Consider the following 18,057-nt stretch of genomic DNA (forward strand, 5'->3'; position numbering starts at 1 on the left):
TTACACGCACTAGTGCCCACAATCACGTCTTCACTAGCCGTTGCTCGGCAGCGGCTTTCAACGCCTGACGTTCCCCGAACTGTCCCTAGCCTCAGCTACCAGCTTCTAACAGCAAGGGCTCACAAAGCCTGAACCCCAGCATTCTTCTGACTACAACTACCAACAGGTCCTGCTTGTAACATCGTGGTACTGACCCCGTAGAAAACGTCTATTCCATTATTGCTGTATTCTCTTTCTTCCGTGGAAGTATGTATGTTTGCGGAGCCGTTACTTAGCAATGGCTGTTGTATAGTTGGTTATTTCGCGGCCGTTGCCTAGTAATGGGTCTACATGCCTTATTATATATATATATATATATATATATATACCAACTGCTTTAACATTGAACAACTCTACTTTTTCCCCATACAGTACATTTATGTTTCGTATGATTCTTACAATGAACAGTGATTATTTCCCTAAACAGTACTGTCACATAGTATGTGAGACCGTAGACGGGGTTTGGATTTACTGACCGTTTAGAGGTCGTAAATACAAATATATATAACACTATCGTTATTTACAGATTTTATTGTTCACTAGAGCACGCAGTCTAGTGTTCTGACTCTGTTCCTAGGCGTTTCCTGTTAACGGCTCCAACAATGGTAATCCTCTGCCTCGAGCTCAAGTCCTCTCTTCACAGATTCCCGTATAGAACTGACGAAGCTCAAATTCAAAGTCAAAGTCAGATTGCGACTGACGGTAAGTCAGTCAGTCAAAGTGTGGAGCCCCATCTAGGGCTAATGACCAGATATTTATTACTGTTTGACAGTTACGGTCTTGTTTTGTGGGGTGCCCTCTCTGATGAGAGGACGAGTCTGTATTTTGTCAGTGTCCTTGTCTGCATGACTAAGCTCTATCCTTGTCTCTTGCTTATAAAATCTGGACACGGACCATATAGAAAACGCAATTCTTCTATTGTTGCGTTCGTGTCTGTTTCTGCTGGAACGTGTTTACAGAGCCGTTGCCCAGAAACAGCCCTGGTATATCGGTCTATCTCGCGGTCGTTGCATAGCATCGACTACACACGCTACAGTATTAACCGACTGGTTGTTGTAATGTAGATGTGCCCTGTTTCCGGTGAGGTACGAACTAGATTCTTATATATTAAGTATAAGGTCGCTGTCATGGGGATGCAACGGACTACGACCTGAATTTTTAAATATTTAAATAACCTTCAAGGATTCAAAGAGCTAAGGAAGATATGTAGCATAAAACTCACACACTGAAGGACCTCCTTTTTTTTTATTGCTAGTGGGATGGGACTAAGTCCCTTGTACTGCGGCCACTTCTGGTCTATTGTACCAGCCCCAGATGATAGGGGAGGGTGATTGTGGAGCAATTGGTGGAATGAAGATTGGCAGGGGAAACCCAAGTACTCGGAGAAAACCTTCCCCAGCGCCACTTTATCCACCACAAATCCCACTTGACCAGAACCGGCATCGAACCCGGGCCGCCGCGGTGGGAAGCCAGCGACTAACCGCTTGAGCTATGGCGCGGTCTTAAGGACCTCCTTGGGTTGGCTTCAAACTAGGGACTGTCCGTGTGGTTTAACTACCAAACTCGCCACACCGCTGCGCTTTTGTTGAATGCGTGTCTACGTTAAAGAGCCCTCTCGTGACTACACAAACAGCTCAAGTACGGAAACGAATCAAGATAACGTGAAATTGTAATGAATGCTTTTAATAGCTACATGCAGTTTGCGTTTGCGTTTGTTTCGGCTTATCTAAAGCCTTGTTAAACCGGCCGGAGCTGGATACGTCGGTTTATTGTGTGGCCCGCTACAGGAAATGCAAAGAGATTACACAAAGTTACAGAAACTGCGTGAAAGAGCCGTCCGAAGTCTCTTTCTTGGAATCTGTAATCTGGAGACTTGTCCTGTACACGGACATAAACTAGTTTCGCAAGCGTGGGATATATCACTGTTGTTCCCCAATTTTAGGTTACCATAGCAACGAATTGGAGTCGATTACAGTGGCCACGCGGCCTAAGGCATGAACTGTCTTCGCCCGCTCGAACACTGGGGTCGTGGCTTCGAATCCCAATCGAGGCATGGATGTCTGTCTGCGTTTATTCTGTTTGTGTTGTTCTGTGTGTAGGCAGCGGCCTTACGACCGGCTGATCCACGGAGTCCTATCATTACCATGTTCACAAGAACACTCCACTGGTCCCTATCCTGAGCCAGATCGATCCAATCCATATCATTCCATCCTATCTCTCTAAGATTCATTTTAATAGTGTCAACCCACCTACATCTTGATCTTCCTAGTCATCTCTTTCCTTCTGGCTTTCCCACCGATATGCTATATGCATTCCGCTTCTTCTCCGTTCGTGCTACATGCCCTGCCCACCTCATCCTCCTTGACTTGATCATTCTAATTATACTTGGAGAAGAGTACAAGTTATGAAGCTCCTCATTATGCAGTTTTCTCCAACCTCCTGTCACTTCATCTCTCTTCGGTCCAAATATTCTCCTCAACACCCTGTTCTCAAACACCCTCAGTCTGTGTTCCTCCCTTAATGTCAGAGACCAAGTTTCACACCCATACAGAACCACGGGAAAATTATAGTTTTATATATTCTAATTTTTATGTTTTTGGACAACAGACGAGAAGACAAAAGATTCTGGACTGAATGGTAGCAAGCATTACCCGAGTTCAATCTCCTCTTAATTTCCTCCTGAATCAGGTTTTGATTTGTTATCGTCGTTCCCACATTTTCAAAACATCTGTTACCTATCTTTATGTCATGATTTTGCCCTGCATTTTGGTGACGAGACAGCAACATATATTTAGTTTTCTCTACGTTTACTTGTAGACCAACCTTCTTACTAGAGGCGAGTTTCAATATCTGCAAAACCTATCTACCGCTTTGGTCTTTTATTACCAATGTTACTGGAAGTAGGAGCGACTGCTTGAAGGGAAGGCGACAGTCCGAACTGAGATACAGATAAAAGTGGAAGTCGTAAAGTTCTCTGAAGTACCAATCATTCCGCGGTAGCGACATTCCGCTGCAAGATATAGTCCGTATCTGGTGCACAAGTCTTTAACTGGACGCATTTATTGTCTTGATACACAGCTCTCATTTAAATAGCCTTGGTCTCGAACTCAGTACTAAAATAATCCTACGCATACACTCATGACGGGTTACATAAAAATCCGTATTAAACTTGAATGTAAATATCTTCATGGAGCTGAGCCCTTCTTGAGAAGCTGTCAGTTGTGCAACTACTCAAGACACTCTGTGGCCTGTAGTCCGCAAGCGAACTATACCGACTGAGCGACCGCCGCTTGTCAGCGAAGTTAGTGTCAACGTTGGCGAATAGAGGGTGTCGCGTGGTCAGCGCAACGAATCCTCACGGCTTTCTATACCGGAGCCGCTATTTCCTCCTCAATTATCCTCACGAGGCTGAGTGGACCCCGTTCCAGACCAACTACTTCTCAGAAAATCTGGTAGCGCCGGAAATCGAACACGGAACCTCTGGATCTGTAGCCAGGAACTCTGCCCACTAGACCACAGAGACGGTCCAGCTACTCAAGAACTTCCCAAAATTTTATGGACCCCGAAAGTTCATTATAGTGTTCACAAGAGGCCTCTACTGGTCCCCATCCTTACCCACATAAATCCAACCCACACCACCCCATCCTGCGAAAGAGAGTCAGTAAATGTGTCACAAATTGAAGTAAAACAGCTGTAATGGACGTAATAGGGTTTCTATGTGTATCACTAGGTAGCAGCACAGTCCGGCTTCATGACAGTCTAGGTAGCAGACGCGCATGCGTAACTTTCTTCTGTTGGTTTCTCTATAAAACCAGCGCAGTGGCAAACGTCTAGCTGATGATGAAGCCGTTGAAACCGAGTCACGGAAGTGGATGAGACAAGATTAAAAAGAAACGACGTCTACGCTGCGGGTTTCGGCGCACCGATAAAACGACGGGACAAGTGTATTAGTGTTAGTGTTGGATATGTCGACAAACATGTTTTTCACGTTTGAATGTCACTTATTTTTCGTCTTATGTGCATTTGTGACCTATTTACTGACTCAAAAGGTTTTGAACACACTTATAGAAAAGTATATGGGAAACATTTCTGTATGTAATACGAAGATCACTGGCATCTGGGCTGTGACGCCGTACAATCTGGTATAAAAGTACCAACGTTTCGGTAGGAACCTGCTGCCTCTGTCTTCTACCTTGAAGAAGCGGTGGGAAGCCAGCGACTAACCGCTTGAGCTATGGCGCGGCCCACCGGCTACCCATAGATCAGTAGCAAATATAAATCCTACGTAAGAAGATAATTAGGATGAGGTAGGATGAGGCTAAGAAGATTGCAGTACTTACCGTGCAGTCGCTCTCGCCAACATAGCAGAAATCTCCGGATGCGGAAGTAGGCACCCACAGATGCTCGCTGTTGCTAGCTGTCTCGCTCCAGTCGGGAGTCGAACGGAGGATTCGTTGCTCCGAGATATCGGCACTCACCGCTTTCCTGTAGAACAGAAATTCATGTTGTAACCACTGCAGGCAGGAAAGATGGGTCTCACATATACCTACACCATAACCTGAAAATTCATAATCGTTAGTGAAAATCTAACTAGAAAATTTGGAAATTCCCATCTCTAGCCTCATTTTCGTCGTTTCCACACATAATACTTCCGCATGGTCACCGTCAGGATTGTTTCCGGGGGGTGGACAAGCAGAAAAACTTGGTTATAAACTGAAATTGAGCTGTTTCAAACGATTTTACTGATCTCTCTTCCATTTAATGTCGAAGTTAAGAATACGTGGAGCTATACCGTCACTCCGCCCATACGTCTTCATGGGATGTAGCTCAATTAAGCACAGGCAGAACTTAACTTCCCTCTCTCTTACGTCTAAATAAACATTAAGATTTTTTTGTAAGTTTTGAGGTTTTCACGGCGATGACTATGAAGAAAGTCGTCTTCTGGGATCTGGCGCCGTGTATTCTTGGTTTTATCCGACGTTTCGGAGGAACGACTTTCTTCAAACATTAACAACTTTGTGACCTCATACGTGAGGTCAGAATTGATGTTTTAAATTTTCTATTTTCAGTAATTCAGTTATACTCTGCCCTACAACAAGGTCACAAATGCGTCGAAAGACAATTCATAATTTGTGCTCAGGATTTATCGTATGCCCTGTCTGGTGCAACAGATACAACGGATCCTGGCAAGCGATCCTCAAGATGAGGAAATACAAACACATTTAGATTGTAAGGCCTATGAAACTTGCAATCGCGCCCAATGCAAATAGGCAGAGCATGTTGCTAGCCCGTATGTGATAATATTAGCGTCTTCTCTAGATGCATGTTCGACAATGTTGAATGCCAGATAACATGACGCATTTCCAGGATGTAACACTCGTCGTCTCACCAACATATACGCGACAAGGACAATACTCTTTAATATTATTACACATTTAACTGAAGCAGCCAAAGTTATTCGAGCTATCTCACGTCTCTTTCCATGGTACTGAAGTGCAAAAGTCTGCAGCCACCTGTTCAAGCTGGTTACTCGCTTGCGGATTTTTCTACCCTGAAGTTGGAGGCGATATTTTCCTCCGAAACGTCAGTTCACGCAAGATCTACACGGCGCCATATCCCAGAAGACGGCACTGTTCAAATTATAGCCTTTTTAACAAAAAGTGATTTGTGCTGGACATAGGCCAGAAGGGTCTGGAGGGGAATAAAAGAGTGGTAGTTTCCGAGCGCTATGATCCCCACCAACCAGGGGATATCTTTCCGTGGCTTCAGTATACACCATCAAACTAATATTGTAGCGTCAAGAGAGAGAGAAAGAAAGACGTAAAGAGAACGTTCAGATTTCTGACAATGCTTTCTTAGAAACTTATAAATGAACCAACTTTATGAAGTATATATAATTTCAAGAGAAGTATCCGCCACGACGCAACCGACGGATATGCTAATGCAAGTATCAGTTTATTGCCAGTGATAAGACGGAATAAAATCTACTGTGTGAGCTCTGTTACTTCCATCTCGCAAAACTTACTTGGAAATATTATTACTTCGGGCGTAAATAAAATCAAAGCAATTCTTTTGATATTCATTCCGTTAGGAATGGCTTCATAATAAAGATGTCTAAAGGGAGAAATCTCCGTATTCAGTATTTACTTAAAATGGAAATAACTTACTAACTACGTCACCATTTTCTGCAGTGTCTGCCATTACAGGACTGCCATTTTTGTCTGTTACGTGTGACACACAGTTCCAGCAAATGAATCCTCTGAGAACTACTGATGGACGGGAGAACAAGAAGGGACAGGGATTATTTGTGGCTTATTTTATGATTCATTAGGAATTTGCGGCCGAATGATGAATCGTAAAGGATTCAGAAGGAAGTAATCATGTCCTAATCGAGGTACTGCCCTGGCGTTTGTTTCGATGGGCTATGAATAATCACACAATGCCTCATTCAAGATAGCTGGTGTTTCGACCGAGATTCGAACCGACCATCTCCCGCAAAATAGTGTAAAACGTTACCGCTGCATTAATTCGCTCGGTCGAGATGAAATATTCTTAGTGAAGAGTTGGAATTAGAAATTTGTTGAGTCAGACGACTGCGGGCACGCGATAGCACAGTTGCTACAAGCCGGAATGTCGCGGGTTCGATTTCCGACGAGTTAATTCGATTTTGTTTTCCCTTCCAGCCTGGGATCGACTCAGCCTCTAACAGAAATGAGTACCAGGAATATTCCTGAAGGTAAAGGGCGGCCGGGGCGTAAGGCTGACAACCTCGCCGCCATCTATGAGCCGATTGTCTAGAAAATATGGGAACCTCGATGTCTCACAACCCTACGGGCCTTCACGGCCTGTTACAGGGATAATTTTACCTTGTACTTGACTCAGAAGATTGGTCTGGCCATGTAAAGGGAAAATAGAGCACAAGAATATCGACTAGGACATTAGAATTAAAATTTAAAGCAGAGAAACGCATAGAACGACTTAACGAGATGTTGGAATCGTCCAGAAACGAGGGAAGAACCGGCAAAAGATCAGTGAAAACACGTGACCACGACTATAATAAAAATATAATCTGTATCGTATCCCTCTGATATTTGTTATTTAAAAACTGTTATCTAAATGAGAAAGCAATTTGTGTATGAAATGAATGTATCATTATTTAAATATTCATGAAACAAAAATTCATGTATGTTCACACATGTTCTGTGAACACTATTTATATGCTAATATTTAATGCCGATTATTTATCAGACACTGAAATGTAGAGACGAAGACAGGAACACAATAACTAAACCCACACGCCATTTAATTGTACAGACCATGCCACGGCTCAGAGTGGTTAGCTGCCGACTTCCCCAGCGGCGACCCGCGTTCGATCCCACGTCGAGTCATATGAGATTTGTGAACAAAGTGACAATGGGGCGTGTTTTAATGAGTGCTTCTGTTTCCCCTGCCAATTCACATTCCACCAGTTCTCCATAATCATTATGATCCTATCACTAATGCTAATACCCTCGAGACAACGTCGTTAAACAAGGACGTCTAATTATAAGGTGAAGTAATAGGAGAAATATTTAATACGCATAGTTGGTTGAGGCACTATGCTACAAGTCGAAAGGTCGCGAGTTCGATTCCCGATTAGGTCATTGGGTTTTTTTTTTTTCATTTGACCTAATCCTTCCAGCCGCACTATGGCCCTGGGGTCGACTCAGCCTCTAACAGAAATGAGTACCGGGAATCTTCCTGGAAGTAAAGATCGGCCGGCGCGTAAGACTGATATCACCGCCATCTGTGAGCCGATTGTCTAGAAAATGTGGAGCCCCAATAAAAGCTGTCAGGGCCCAAAAAAGGGCTGTAGACCCATTGATGAATAAACACGCTCATTAACTCACAGAGCACGATTTGTTTATCAATCTTTTTATTGCAATCCCAATCCCACTCAAGGCATGGATGTCTGTGTGAGCTTTCATTCTGTGTTTAGGCAGCGACCTTGTGACGCGCTGATCCCCCGTCCAAGGAGTTCTACCAACTGAAAAGCGGTCGAAGTCCAACAAAAGGACTCTAGAGCCATAGATAGGGCAGATACACAAATAGATAGATAGATAGATAGATAGATATTTACATAGATAGATAGATAGATAGACAGATAGACAGACATAACTGTGTGTCATCTCAAACGTTGCAGAGACAATTTTGGTGGAGTCTTCACGGAAGTGCGCGAGGCGGGAGCTACTCATATGTAACGTTTATCGTTCGAGGCAATCACAACGCGCCTGCTGCCAGCTGTACACGTGTTTGTTTGTCTGTTTGTGTGTATACAGAGGTGTGTCAGCGGCCATGACCGCTTCCGCCTCCATAAAACAGAGATCTAAATATCCACGCCATAACAAAATACAGGGCGTTCAATCAAGGAGGCAACTTCGCAACACCGCTGACCGGACCCAATATTCCTCACAGATTGCTACTGTAACTGCGCGCGTTTATCAGCGCTAATGACTCATTCTGCTATCAGCAGTTGCAGCAGCAATCTGTGAGGAATGTTTGGCCGGGTCAGCGGTGTTTCGAAGTTTCTTCCTTAAACTGAACGCACTGTATAATTATGCGCTATCCACAGGCCTAACTACGGCACTGAAACTGTTTTGCTGTGGGTCGCGTCATGACGCCATCAGCAGCTGCACTGTACAGCGGCAGATGGAATATTACCGAACTGGCTGGATTAGAGGTAACTTCCATTCAGGAGTTGCTCGGGTCGAGTCTCGGACGGAACAACTATAATGATTTAGGGGTTTCATTGTTTTCCTCAGACACTCCAGGCAAATCCCGGGATATTACCTCGAACGGGACAAGATAGCATCCTCCCAAAACCTTTCCAATTCACCGCGCATCATCCTACCATCTCTGTTGGCTGGTCAAATTGCTTTCAGGTCTAGTCCAGATCTATGTTCAAGATTTTTGTTCTGTCCTAGGACTGTATACTATGGTATAGTTCCTCAAAGCAAGAACTGTGGAGCCAGAGAAAGAGCCGTTGCTAGTAAGGCTCTGAAACATTCGTTTCTAGGCAACGGGCGCGAAACGAACGAGACAAACAGCCGTCGATAGGCCGCCACCAGAGCGCCACTAGACTGGCTGAGTGGCGATCGCGTAGGAACCCCAACAGACACGAAAGTAACAATGGCACAGTAACAGAGGAACGGTGCTTTCTACGTGGTCCGTGCAGAGATGTTGTAACAGTCTGGGGCAATCAGTCAGTTGCAAGAGTGCTCAGTTAAAAGTGCAGCTGTGAGAGAAGACTTTTTAAGTGTGATATCTAGTATCACTGAGTGAGAGTGTTATAGTTAGTGTTTTAGAATCCGTTGCTAGGAAACGGCTAATGGAGACTATAATAGACTGAGGACACTAATGAGCGTGTGGCAGTAATCTGTAAAGTGTAGCCAGGAGTCGTGTTGATAAGTGGTCAATAAATCCAAAACCCCGTCTAGAGACACCCGTAACACGCGACAGTATCCTCCTCGGCGAGGGGAGAGGTCGGTGTTTCTGTGTAGGCGCTGCGTTTGTACCGAAAGCGTCGTTAAGTAGCCAACGAAGGAGGGGATATGGAAGGAAGTTCTCGTGGCTTATCCGAGGCACTGCCCCAGGATTTGTCTGCAAACTGAGGAAATTAAGAAAAGCTTCATTAAGGATGACAGGTATTCGCACCGAGCATCCACTGAATACGAGTCCACTGTTACCGCTACGCTAACCCGTTCGGTCCTTGAAGTCATATAAATGTCTGACTGTATACCTGCCTGGCATCGATGCATAGGTCACTGAGGACCAGAGCCATTTGTAACACTTCACTCTTGGATCAGTGGTGATCATTAATCACACGCTTACTTGAGAAGAAAAAGTTTTGACAAGTTGTATCTTCTGGGACTTAACGCCGTGCAGTCTGTTCAAGCATGGGGGAGGAGAGGAGTGTATACGGTTTTTATGGGAAAGCTAGATGAAGGTGGGAGGATAATATTGTGACGTGTAAACCCATTGCTAGGCAACAACTTGGTAAACACATTCTCGCGCCAGCAAACTCGCTCAACAATAGGACGTCTATTTGTACGCAACGGATCAGTAAACACCTCCTTCGCAACAAAGGCCTGTTTTCCGTGGGGTCCGTGCAAAGTGGTTACAAGGAAGTGTTCGGCAGGATAGAACAGAGGTCTTTCCCGTGTGGAGGCCGGGGTCGAATACCTCTACCGTGACCCTGCGAGTCGTAGGAGGCGACGAAAAGGGAAGTCTCAAATCTGAGACAGTAAAATATCGTCGCAAGTCCCAAGGGACTCGGACCCGAGAAAGACTGCGCTGGCAAGGACCAGTAGCATGTAAAGAGACAGACCCGTCCTCTCGTCAGAGAGGACGCCCCACAAAAAAACAAAACCGCAACGTTCAACAGTAATAAATATCTGGTCATGAGCCCCAGACAGGGTTCGACACCAAGACTTACTGACTGACTGACCGTCAGACGCAAAGTGACTTGGACTTGGACTTGGATAGAACAGAGTCGAGTTTCGGGACGCCAGCCTGCCAGAATATGAAAGAATAAAATTCTACTAAAATTTGCCGATATATTTAAAGTTTGGTTAATATCGGGCAACGATGAGATACGCTTTATATTGACGCCTACGTCAGTTCCTGTGCGTATGTCAAGTATAATTCTCTCAACATTTACGGGAACTTAATACGCTTACAACAAAACAGGGGAGACAAAATGAAACCACATATTTTATGCCCAATACGCTTTTCCCGTAAGTCAGATGGTTTTCGAAATATACAAAGGTAAGCAAACTCACCGTAACTGTTACGCTACGACTACATTTGCTAATTTGTTAACCAAGTGACAAGTTGACTGCGGGTGGCCAGCTTCACGTCCCACCCGGCCCGGACCAATATGAGCGGTGCCTATCAACACCAATGAGTCAGAATAGCTCGCTCGGTACAGCGACGGACTATGTGCTGGACGGCAGTGGTTCGATTCCCAGCAGGGGTAAAATTTCTCTCTGCTCCACAGCATCCACACCGGCTGTGGGGCCCACCAGCCTCCTATAAAATTGATATCGGGGGCTCTTTTGCAGGGGGTAAAGCAGCCGGAGTGTGAAGCTGATCACTCGCCTCCATCTACTGCCGAGATCAAGAATGGTGGAGCTATTCCTCCAATCTCCCATACTTCTTCATCGCACAGTGCTTAATTAATTAAGCAGAAGGGCAGCTTTACCTTATCTACCTCCCACCTTCCCTGCAACCTCACTACGAAATGTATAACCTACCCATATGCTCATCCTACACACTTAACCGTCATCCTGAAGATGGAGAGTGAATATGCCTCGAAACATTATCGACGGTGTCACAGCCCAGAAGAGAGATTACATCCGTAAGCAAAATTAACAAGTATGATACTGTAATGGAACTTAGTGTTTCCTGTGAGGTACGAACTGAACTTTAAAATATTTGCATGAACTTAAGGGTTACGAAGCATTCAGACATAAGAGAGACCGTTAAGATGGAATAAGGTTACAATTATCTGGAGCCTTTCCAATTGCAGGTCAGCATGGAAGCCTAGGGTTTTACTAAGAGTAAGTTAATGTAAGCTACAATTATTTATGGACAATAAACATTATGTTGGTATATTTATGTAAGCTATTCAGGTGCAGTATTCCAGAGCAATTGCACATGGGTTCTGTAAGGATCTAGGGATTTAAACTAGAAGGATTATTCTTGCAGCAAATGTTTATAAATCGTGTTTAGTATCACAGACTGCTTTCAGCTGCGCTCGGAAATAGACAAAGTCTACAACAAGACTACACACAGACGAAAGCACAGTGCTAAAGCACGTGTATGTGTTTTATTGCAATCTTAATACGGTCACAACAAAACACTTTTGTCGGGGCACATTAGGCCCTGGGGCGGCTTTTGGCGACCCCTATTCTAGAGCTCTGTAAAGGTAAACGCGGTAGCCTACTATACTATAACGAAGAGAAGGCGAGGCATTTAACCAATATCCATCCGTGCGTACTGTGCAAATTAAGAACATGGGCAAGATTCTACTGTTAAAGCTTAAAGTATCAGTAAATGAACAGTAGACTGGGCAAAGTCTATCATTTCTAACTCCCATTTGTCTCGTCTTCTCTTCGCTGGAAGATACAGCGTGTGTCAATGCGCGTCGTAACTAGAGTAGGCAGCCTTACCGATCAAAATTTCTATCTTTCAACCAGACTTCGGTAACACATTTTATGTCGAAAATTGAAACTTCTGTGATATAACTTCGTGTAGCCCGCTGAAAGTCGACCGACGTTTCGGAGGAACACACTGACTCTATCTTCAGGGTCGAATAAGCGGAGAAAGAGATCAGTGTTAATGCAGGTGCAAAGCCGAGTAATCAGCTGTCGGGAAATTTTGTATTATATAGGAAGCAGGCAGGAAACAGAGGGGACCACAGTTCCCATTGGCTCGCCCGTGGGCCAGAATGAAACGGTTTGGTTCTCACACGACCCCCGAGCGAACCAATAGGACACAAGAACAGGGGTTTAGGATGGCCGTGATAAAGAGGACCCTGAAGGTAAATTTGATATGTTCCTCCGAATTGACTTTCAACAGACTACACTGCGTTTATCCCAGAAGAATGTGCTCTTGACAACTACCGCCGTGAGAACCTCAAATCCTACACACAACCTAACACATTTCTAATGATGACGTCACAATCTACGTCACTACCTAACCGTGATGTACCTTCAAAGAAGTTTCAGACAGATAACAGAAATGAGTACCAGGAATTAATTAAATAATTTTCCTCGCGGAGTGAAGCGCGGCCGGAGCGTAAGGCTGACAACTTTACCGCCATCTTTGAGCCGACTGTCAAGGTAATGTGGGACCCTTAACGTCTTACACCCCTATGGGCCTTCACGGCCTGTTACAGGGATAGCTTTACTTTTTTTTTACTTTTTTACTTTATGGGCTGAACGGCCGGGGTTCGATACTCGGTAGGAGGGCAGGAAATGTTCTCTATTTACAGCGTACACACCTGTTCTGGGGCCCACCCACCGGGGAATAGTCGCCGAGGCGTGAAGCTGACCACGAACCTCTATGTAACGCCGAGGTCAAGATACCTCCATACATCTTCGTGGCGTGGTGCTTAGTAACTTTACCTTACGTCTACGTAGTACGGTATGCTGAATACGTACAGTCTGCTGGTCCACATGGAAATAGGAACCCAACTAATCAGGTAGAAGCATGCTGTAACAAATGTCTGTACATACCCCTTGGAAGGTGGCTCATACGGGGATGTGTTGGCCATTGCAAGGGCTTTATATCGGGCTTGCTCATCAGTGGGCAAGACAATATCTACTGATCGGGAGCGAAGTGCAACCTGCGGGACTTGTAGCGTCAAAACTTGGTCCAGTTCCTCGGTCTTATTGTTGGAAGACACTTTGGCAAAGCAAGAGTCTACAGATGCGGCACGATCTCTCTTCAGCTCAGGAACTTTGAGATATATTTCGCTCACTATTAACCCTACACCACAATCAACGCCACTGCCAATACTTCCGCCACTGACCGCGTCACTACCTTCTGAAGTTACATCAGATATATTTTCTAACGAATTAGTCCCGGGTTCAACAACAAAAACCGCTTCTTGTCTTGCTAATTTTGGCGATGTTATGGAACGTCGTCTGCAAGTTGGCGTCCCTGTAACTGGTTCCTCGCCGGTGGAACCTTCCAGCGATGGGGAACTTGGAGAATTTGGGGATAGAGTCACTCTTATGCTGCACTGTGTGCTCGGCGCGTTGACGTCGAAACTACCGTCCTTTGAGCCCATATCGTCATCAGCATCAAAGTCACTTGACGAAGTATCACTGTAACTTGATGACCTCATCTGGCTTTGATCTACTTCCAATTCCTCAGCGTGGGCCACGGCCTGTAGTCTCGAGTACTCTTCTACGCATGCGCAGTGGAAGCATACTGCAGGCAATTTGTCGCTAGAGGAACGTCGGCGCTGAAATCTCCTGGGCACCTCAAGGTACATCGCCGCTGAATCTTCACTACCACCAGAATCAAAACTTTTAGACCGTTGATTCACGAACTGAGGAACCTTAAGGAACCCGATGGCTCCTCCCCCTGGCCCGCAGTCCCTCTCCTCCGCCGCCTTCTGTTGGCTGCGTTTAGCTTCCAGTTGGATCTCATCAAACGAAGCAGAACGGACTTGTTTGGGGACTTCTAAACTGCTCTGAGTCTTCATCTCAGCTCCTGTTGGAGTACGGGACCGTTTGAAAGTGGTTCTAAGGCGTTGCATGCTGTGAAAGCAATCGCTGAAGACGTCAACGTGTGTGGTCGTGGTGATGCCAGCCCCAGGTCGGTGACGGACCGCCCATCTGGCCCCAAGGTAAGGGGTTGCCAGTGTCGAACTGCGTAGCCGGATGATGCCGTGGTGATGTGCCGGCAGCCATCATCATCGTCTTCTTCTGCTCCTGCCTCTGATGATGATGATGATGATGGTGCTGAGTTGGTGAGCTTCATGAAATCGACACTGTAATTAATAACATGTCATGCAATGACAGCAGGAATATCTAGTTTTCAAGTTTGTGTTTCTCACTCCTATACTTGGAATATATTAACAGCAACACGCAGATTAATGTGGTGCGTCTGATAATGTAACGTTACAATAACGGCATTTGGTGCGATATCAAGTGACGAGTGGATTGGTGGACGCATGTGAGCCCGTGGAGATACTGTTCTTATCAATGTCTCCTTAACGTCAAGCAGTTGCTCTTATCTATTCTAGATATGTAACTAAATTCGTGGAGAAAGGTCCTTCTTAAAAATCTAACAGTGGTTCAGCTAGTCAAGAAATTCCAAATATTCAATGGTACCCCATGGTTCATCACCACGCACACAAGAGCATGACACTGATCCCTATCCAAAGTCGAATAAATAAAGATCATGTAACACTTATCCTCCTGTCATTTAAGTTCGATTTTAATATTATTCTCCCATCTATACCTTGGTCATTCCAGTGGCCTCCTTCTTTAAGGATTTTCTATGAAACTTTGTGCACGCATTTATGTACTTCGACATTAAAACACGAAATAATTATCCGAGTAAATTCTATGTCTACTAAATTATCCTTACGATTCAAACGAAGTTACTCTCACGCATATGTGTGTAAATATAGACGCCGTTTGGACTGGTGAATGGATTTATTGACAACTTATACACAAGACTTGCAACCACAAGCAATTACAACGCTAACGCTGACCTTTACAAATTAGTACAGCACACGCTAAGCCTCAGTCTTTTATAGTCATCCCTAGTCGTTGCCTGGTAACAGCTCTCAACAATGAAGAATCTTCAATTTCTGTGTTTATATCGCACGCACTCATAACTGAACTCATTGCTCCAACTGTCCTGGTTACATCTCGGCACGGACCACGTAGAAAATATCCCGTTTCTAACAGTAACTCTAGTGTGGCGTGCATATTCGTTGCAGCGGTAACATGTTTACCAAGCCGTTGCCAAGAAACGGTCGTGGCTTGCACAGTCGCCGCTTAGCAACGGGCGTATCCACCACATTACGTTTCCTAATTTATGTTAAAATTATTCCTGTCGATATACAATCATATGCTTGAATTATTATATATCTTACGTTTTTGAAAATTCCTGTCTAATTCCATCTTGAAGAAAGCAGTCTTCTGGGATTTGGCACCGTGTATATGTGGTGTTAACCGACGTTACCGGTTCTCACGNTTCTACTGCGAAGACAGAGGCAGAAAGTTACGCCAAAACGTCTATACATCTCTGACTTTTCTATCCGACAATTTAGGCAGATGATTCCTCTGATATTTCAGAACCTTTCTGATTACTCCGCCCTTAAGATATGACGCAACAGGTTTCTCAGAAACGTCTTCACTTTTCTAACTCATTCATCCTAAATATGGAGACAACATATTCATCGGAAATTTCAGTCTTTCTGAATATTCCAACCTGAGGATGGAGGCAGTAGGTTCCTCCGAAACATCGTTACTACTAAGGTTCTTCCACCATAAAGGCGAAAGCGACAGGTACCTTAGTCACTTAGAAACATTTTTTTTATTATTCAATCCTGAAGACTGAAGCAGAAAGTTTCTCGGAAACGTAAGAACCCTTCTAACAAACTACACGGTGTCATATCAGTAAGAATAAAATTTCACTCCGGTAGGAATGGCAAGCGGACAGACAAGTCTTGAATACCAAGTCGGTAGAACGCGAAAGCAGTGCAGGAAACAGCTTCCCTACCCGCCTTACTTTTACTGCGGTTTTATTGTGTTTACCCAACGGAAGAAACTTTCAGTTGCTTATTTAGTCTGGTACTTTGTGCGACGGGTTATTTGAATCCAAGCAACCTCTGTCCTATGGCAGATACCGTATTGCTGCTTCCATAACGAATTCTTTGACATTCTATGAATCACACCCTGAAGATGGAGGCAGCAGGTTATTTTAAAACGTTGGTACCTAGCTACAAAATTATAAAGCGTCATATTTCAAATGACTGGAATCATCATGTTTGGGGATATGACGCCGTGAAGTCCGACAAAAGCTCACCAACTTTCGGGAAGAACATATTGCCTCCTTGGTCAGGGTTGAAGACAAGGCCAAGCAAGCCGATCTCGAATATGGAGGCAGTATATTCTTCCAGAACACTGTGTGAGCATGTACTAGATTATAAAAGGCTACGTAAAAGAGGGAAAACTATCACTGTAACAGGCCGTGGAGGGCCATAGGGTTGTGAGACGTCGAGGCTCCCACATTTTCTAGAAAATCGGATCACAGATGGCGGTGAGGTTGTCAGTCTCGGGCGCCGGCCGCCCTTCACCCCCCAAGAAAGATTCCTCGTACTCATTTCTGTCAAAGGCTGAGTCGACACCAGGGCCAAAGTGCAGTTGCAATGATTAGATCAACTGAAGAATCCAATGACCTCACAGGGATTCGAACTAGTGACCTTCTGGCTTGTAGCATAGTGCCCCCATCGACTACGCTACCACGTGCCCCCGGCTAACTAAACAGGATTAGTTAATGTACATATTGTGACATGAACATCCATTTCTAGGCAACACCCGAAATACGCGCACGCAACAATAGAAAAACTACTGGAAGAACTGCTTTCTATGTGGTTCGCGCCATGCCCAGTGCTAGGCAACGGGCCAAAAGCCACGTATTCTGACAACAGAAGAGATATTTCCTATGTGGTCCGCGCCATGCCCAGTGCTGGGTATCGGGCAAATGACCACGCATTAACACGGACACGTGCTTTTCCGTGAGGTCCGAGCCGTATCTATATAACAAGAGGCGAAACAGTAGCTCAGCTCAGCTCAGTTCAGTTCAGTAATTGAGCGTTCAGCTGTGAAGTGTTCACCAGTGGACAACGGAAGCTGAAGAATCTCCATTGCTATGATTCGTTAACAGGAAACGTCCAATGAAAACACTGCAGTGGAATAGCAATTGTGGAGAGCTGTCACCAAGCAACGGATAGTAGAAGTAGACTTAGAAGACTAAGTGTGGAGTGATTTGGAGTGTGGAAATCAGCAATAGTGTTGTAGTTATCTGTAGTTATGACCTGTATGTGGTCAGTAATTCTATTCACCAATCCAAACCCCGTTGATAGTCACTAATACACGTGACAATATGTCGATATCAGATAAGACAAAAACCGATTCATATAAATTACTTCATTTTATGGGATGCACCGGACACTTGTTACTGCTTGGACGCAGTTCAAATGCTCTAATTGACTTCACACCCCTCTTCTACCATTATGCAAATAAACCCTTCACTGACCTAACAGAAACAGCCTCCAGCGAATTTCAAATTCTGCATACTAAATCGAAGTACAATGGCCTAGTTCCATTTGCTGCGCATCGCTTTGTCTTTCCCTTGTTCGAATTAATTAACCATCAACGGGAATATACTCCCAAGTCCGCATGGAAGAGGCGGGAGTAACACACTGTTACAGTAATCCCGTTTTGT

The 18,057-nt window shown here is 44.7% G+C and overlaps 1 protein-coding gene across 2 annotated transcripts in view; it reads right to left on the minus strand.

Annotated features, from left to right (window-relative positions):
- Positions 1-18,057, minus strand: part of LOC111870848 (eye-specific diacylglycerol kinase) — a 368,758-nt gene that overhangs the window by 53,686 nt on the left and 297,015 nt on the right. Inside the window, exons 3-4 of one of the 2 annotated variants that reach the window (XM_033754026.1) lie at positions 13,320-14,584; positions 4,380-4,524 (exon numbers count right to left, since the gene is read on the minus strand). In XM_033754026.1, the coding sequence (XP_033609917.1) occupies positions 4,380-4,524; positions 13,320-14,350 (1,176 nt within the window). In that variant the 5' untranslated portion in view covers positions 14,351-14,584. The remainder of the gene's footprint in view (positions 1-4,379; positions 4,525-13,319; positions 14,585-18,057) is intronic. The other variant, XM_033754027.1, reaches the window with a different exon arrangement.

The sequence above is a fragment of the Cryptotermes secundus genome, unplaced genomic scaffold (assembly GCF_002891405.2).
Source record: "Cryptotermes secundus unplaced genomic scaffold, Csec_1.0 scaffold632, whole genome shotgun sequence".
NCBI classification, from domain to species: Eukaryota; Metazoa; Arthropoda; class Insecta; order Blattodea; family Kalotermitidae; genus Cryptotermes; species Cryptotermes secundus.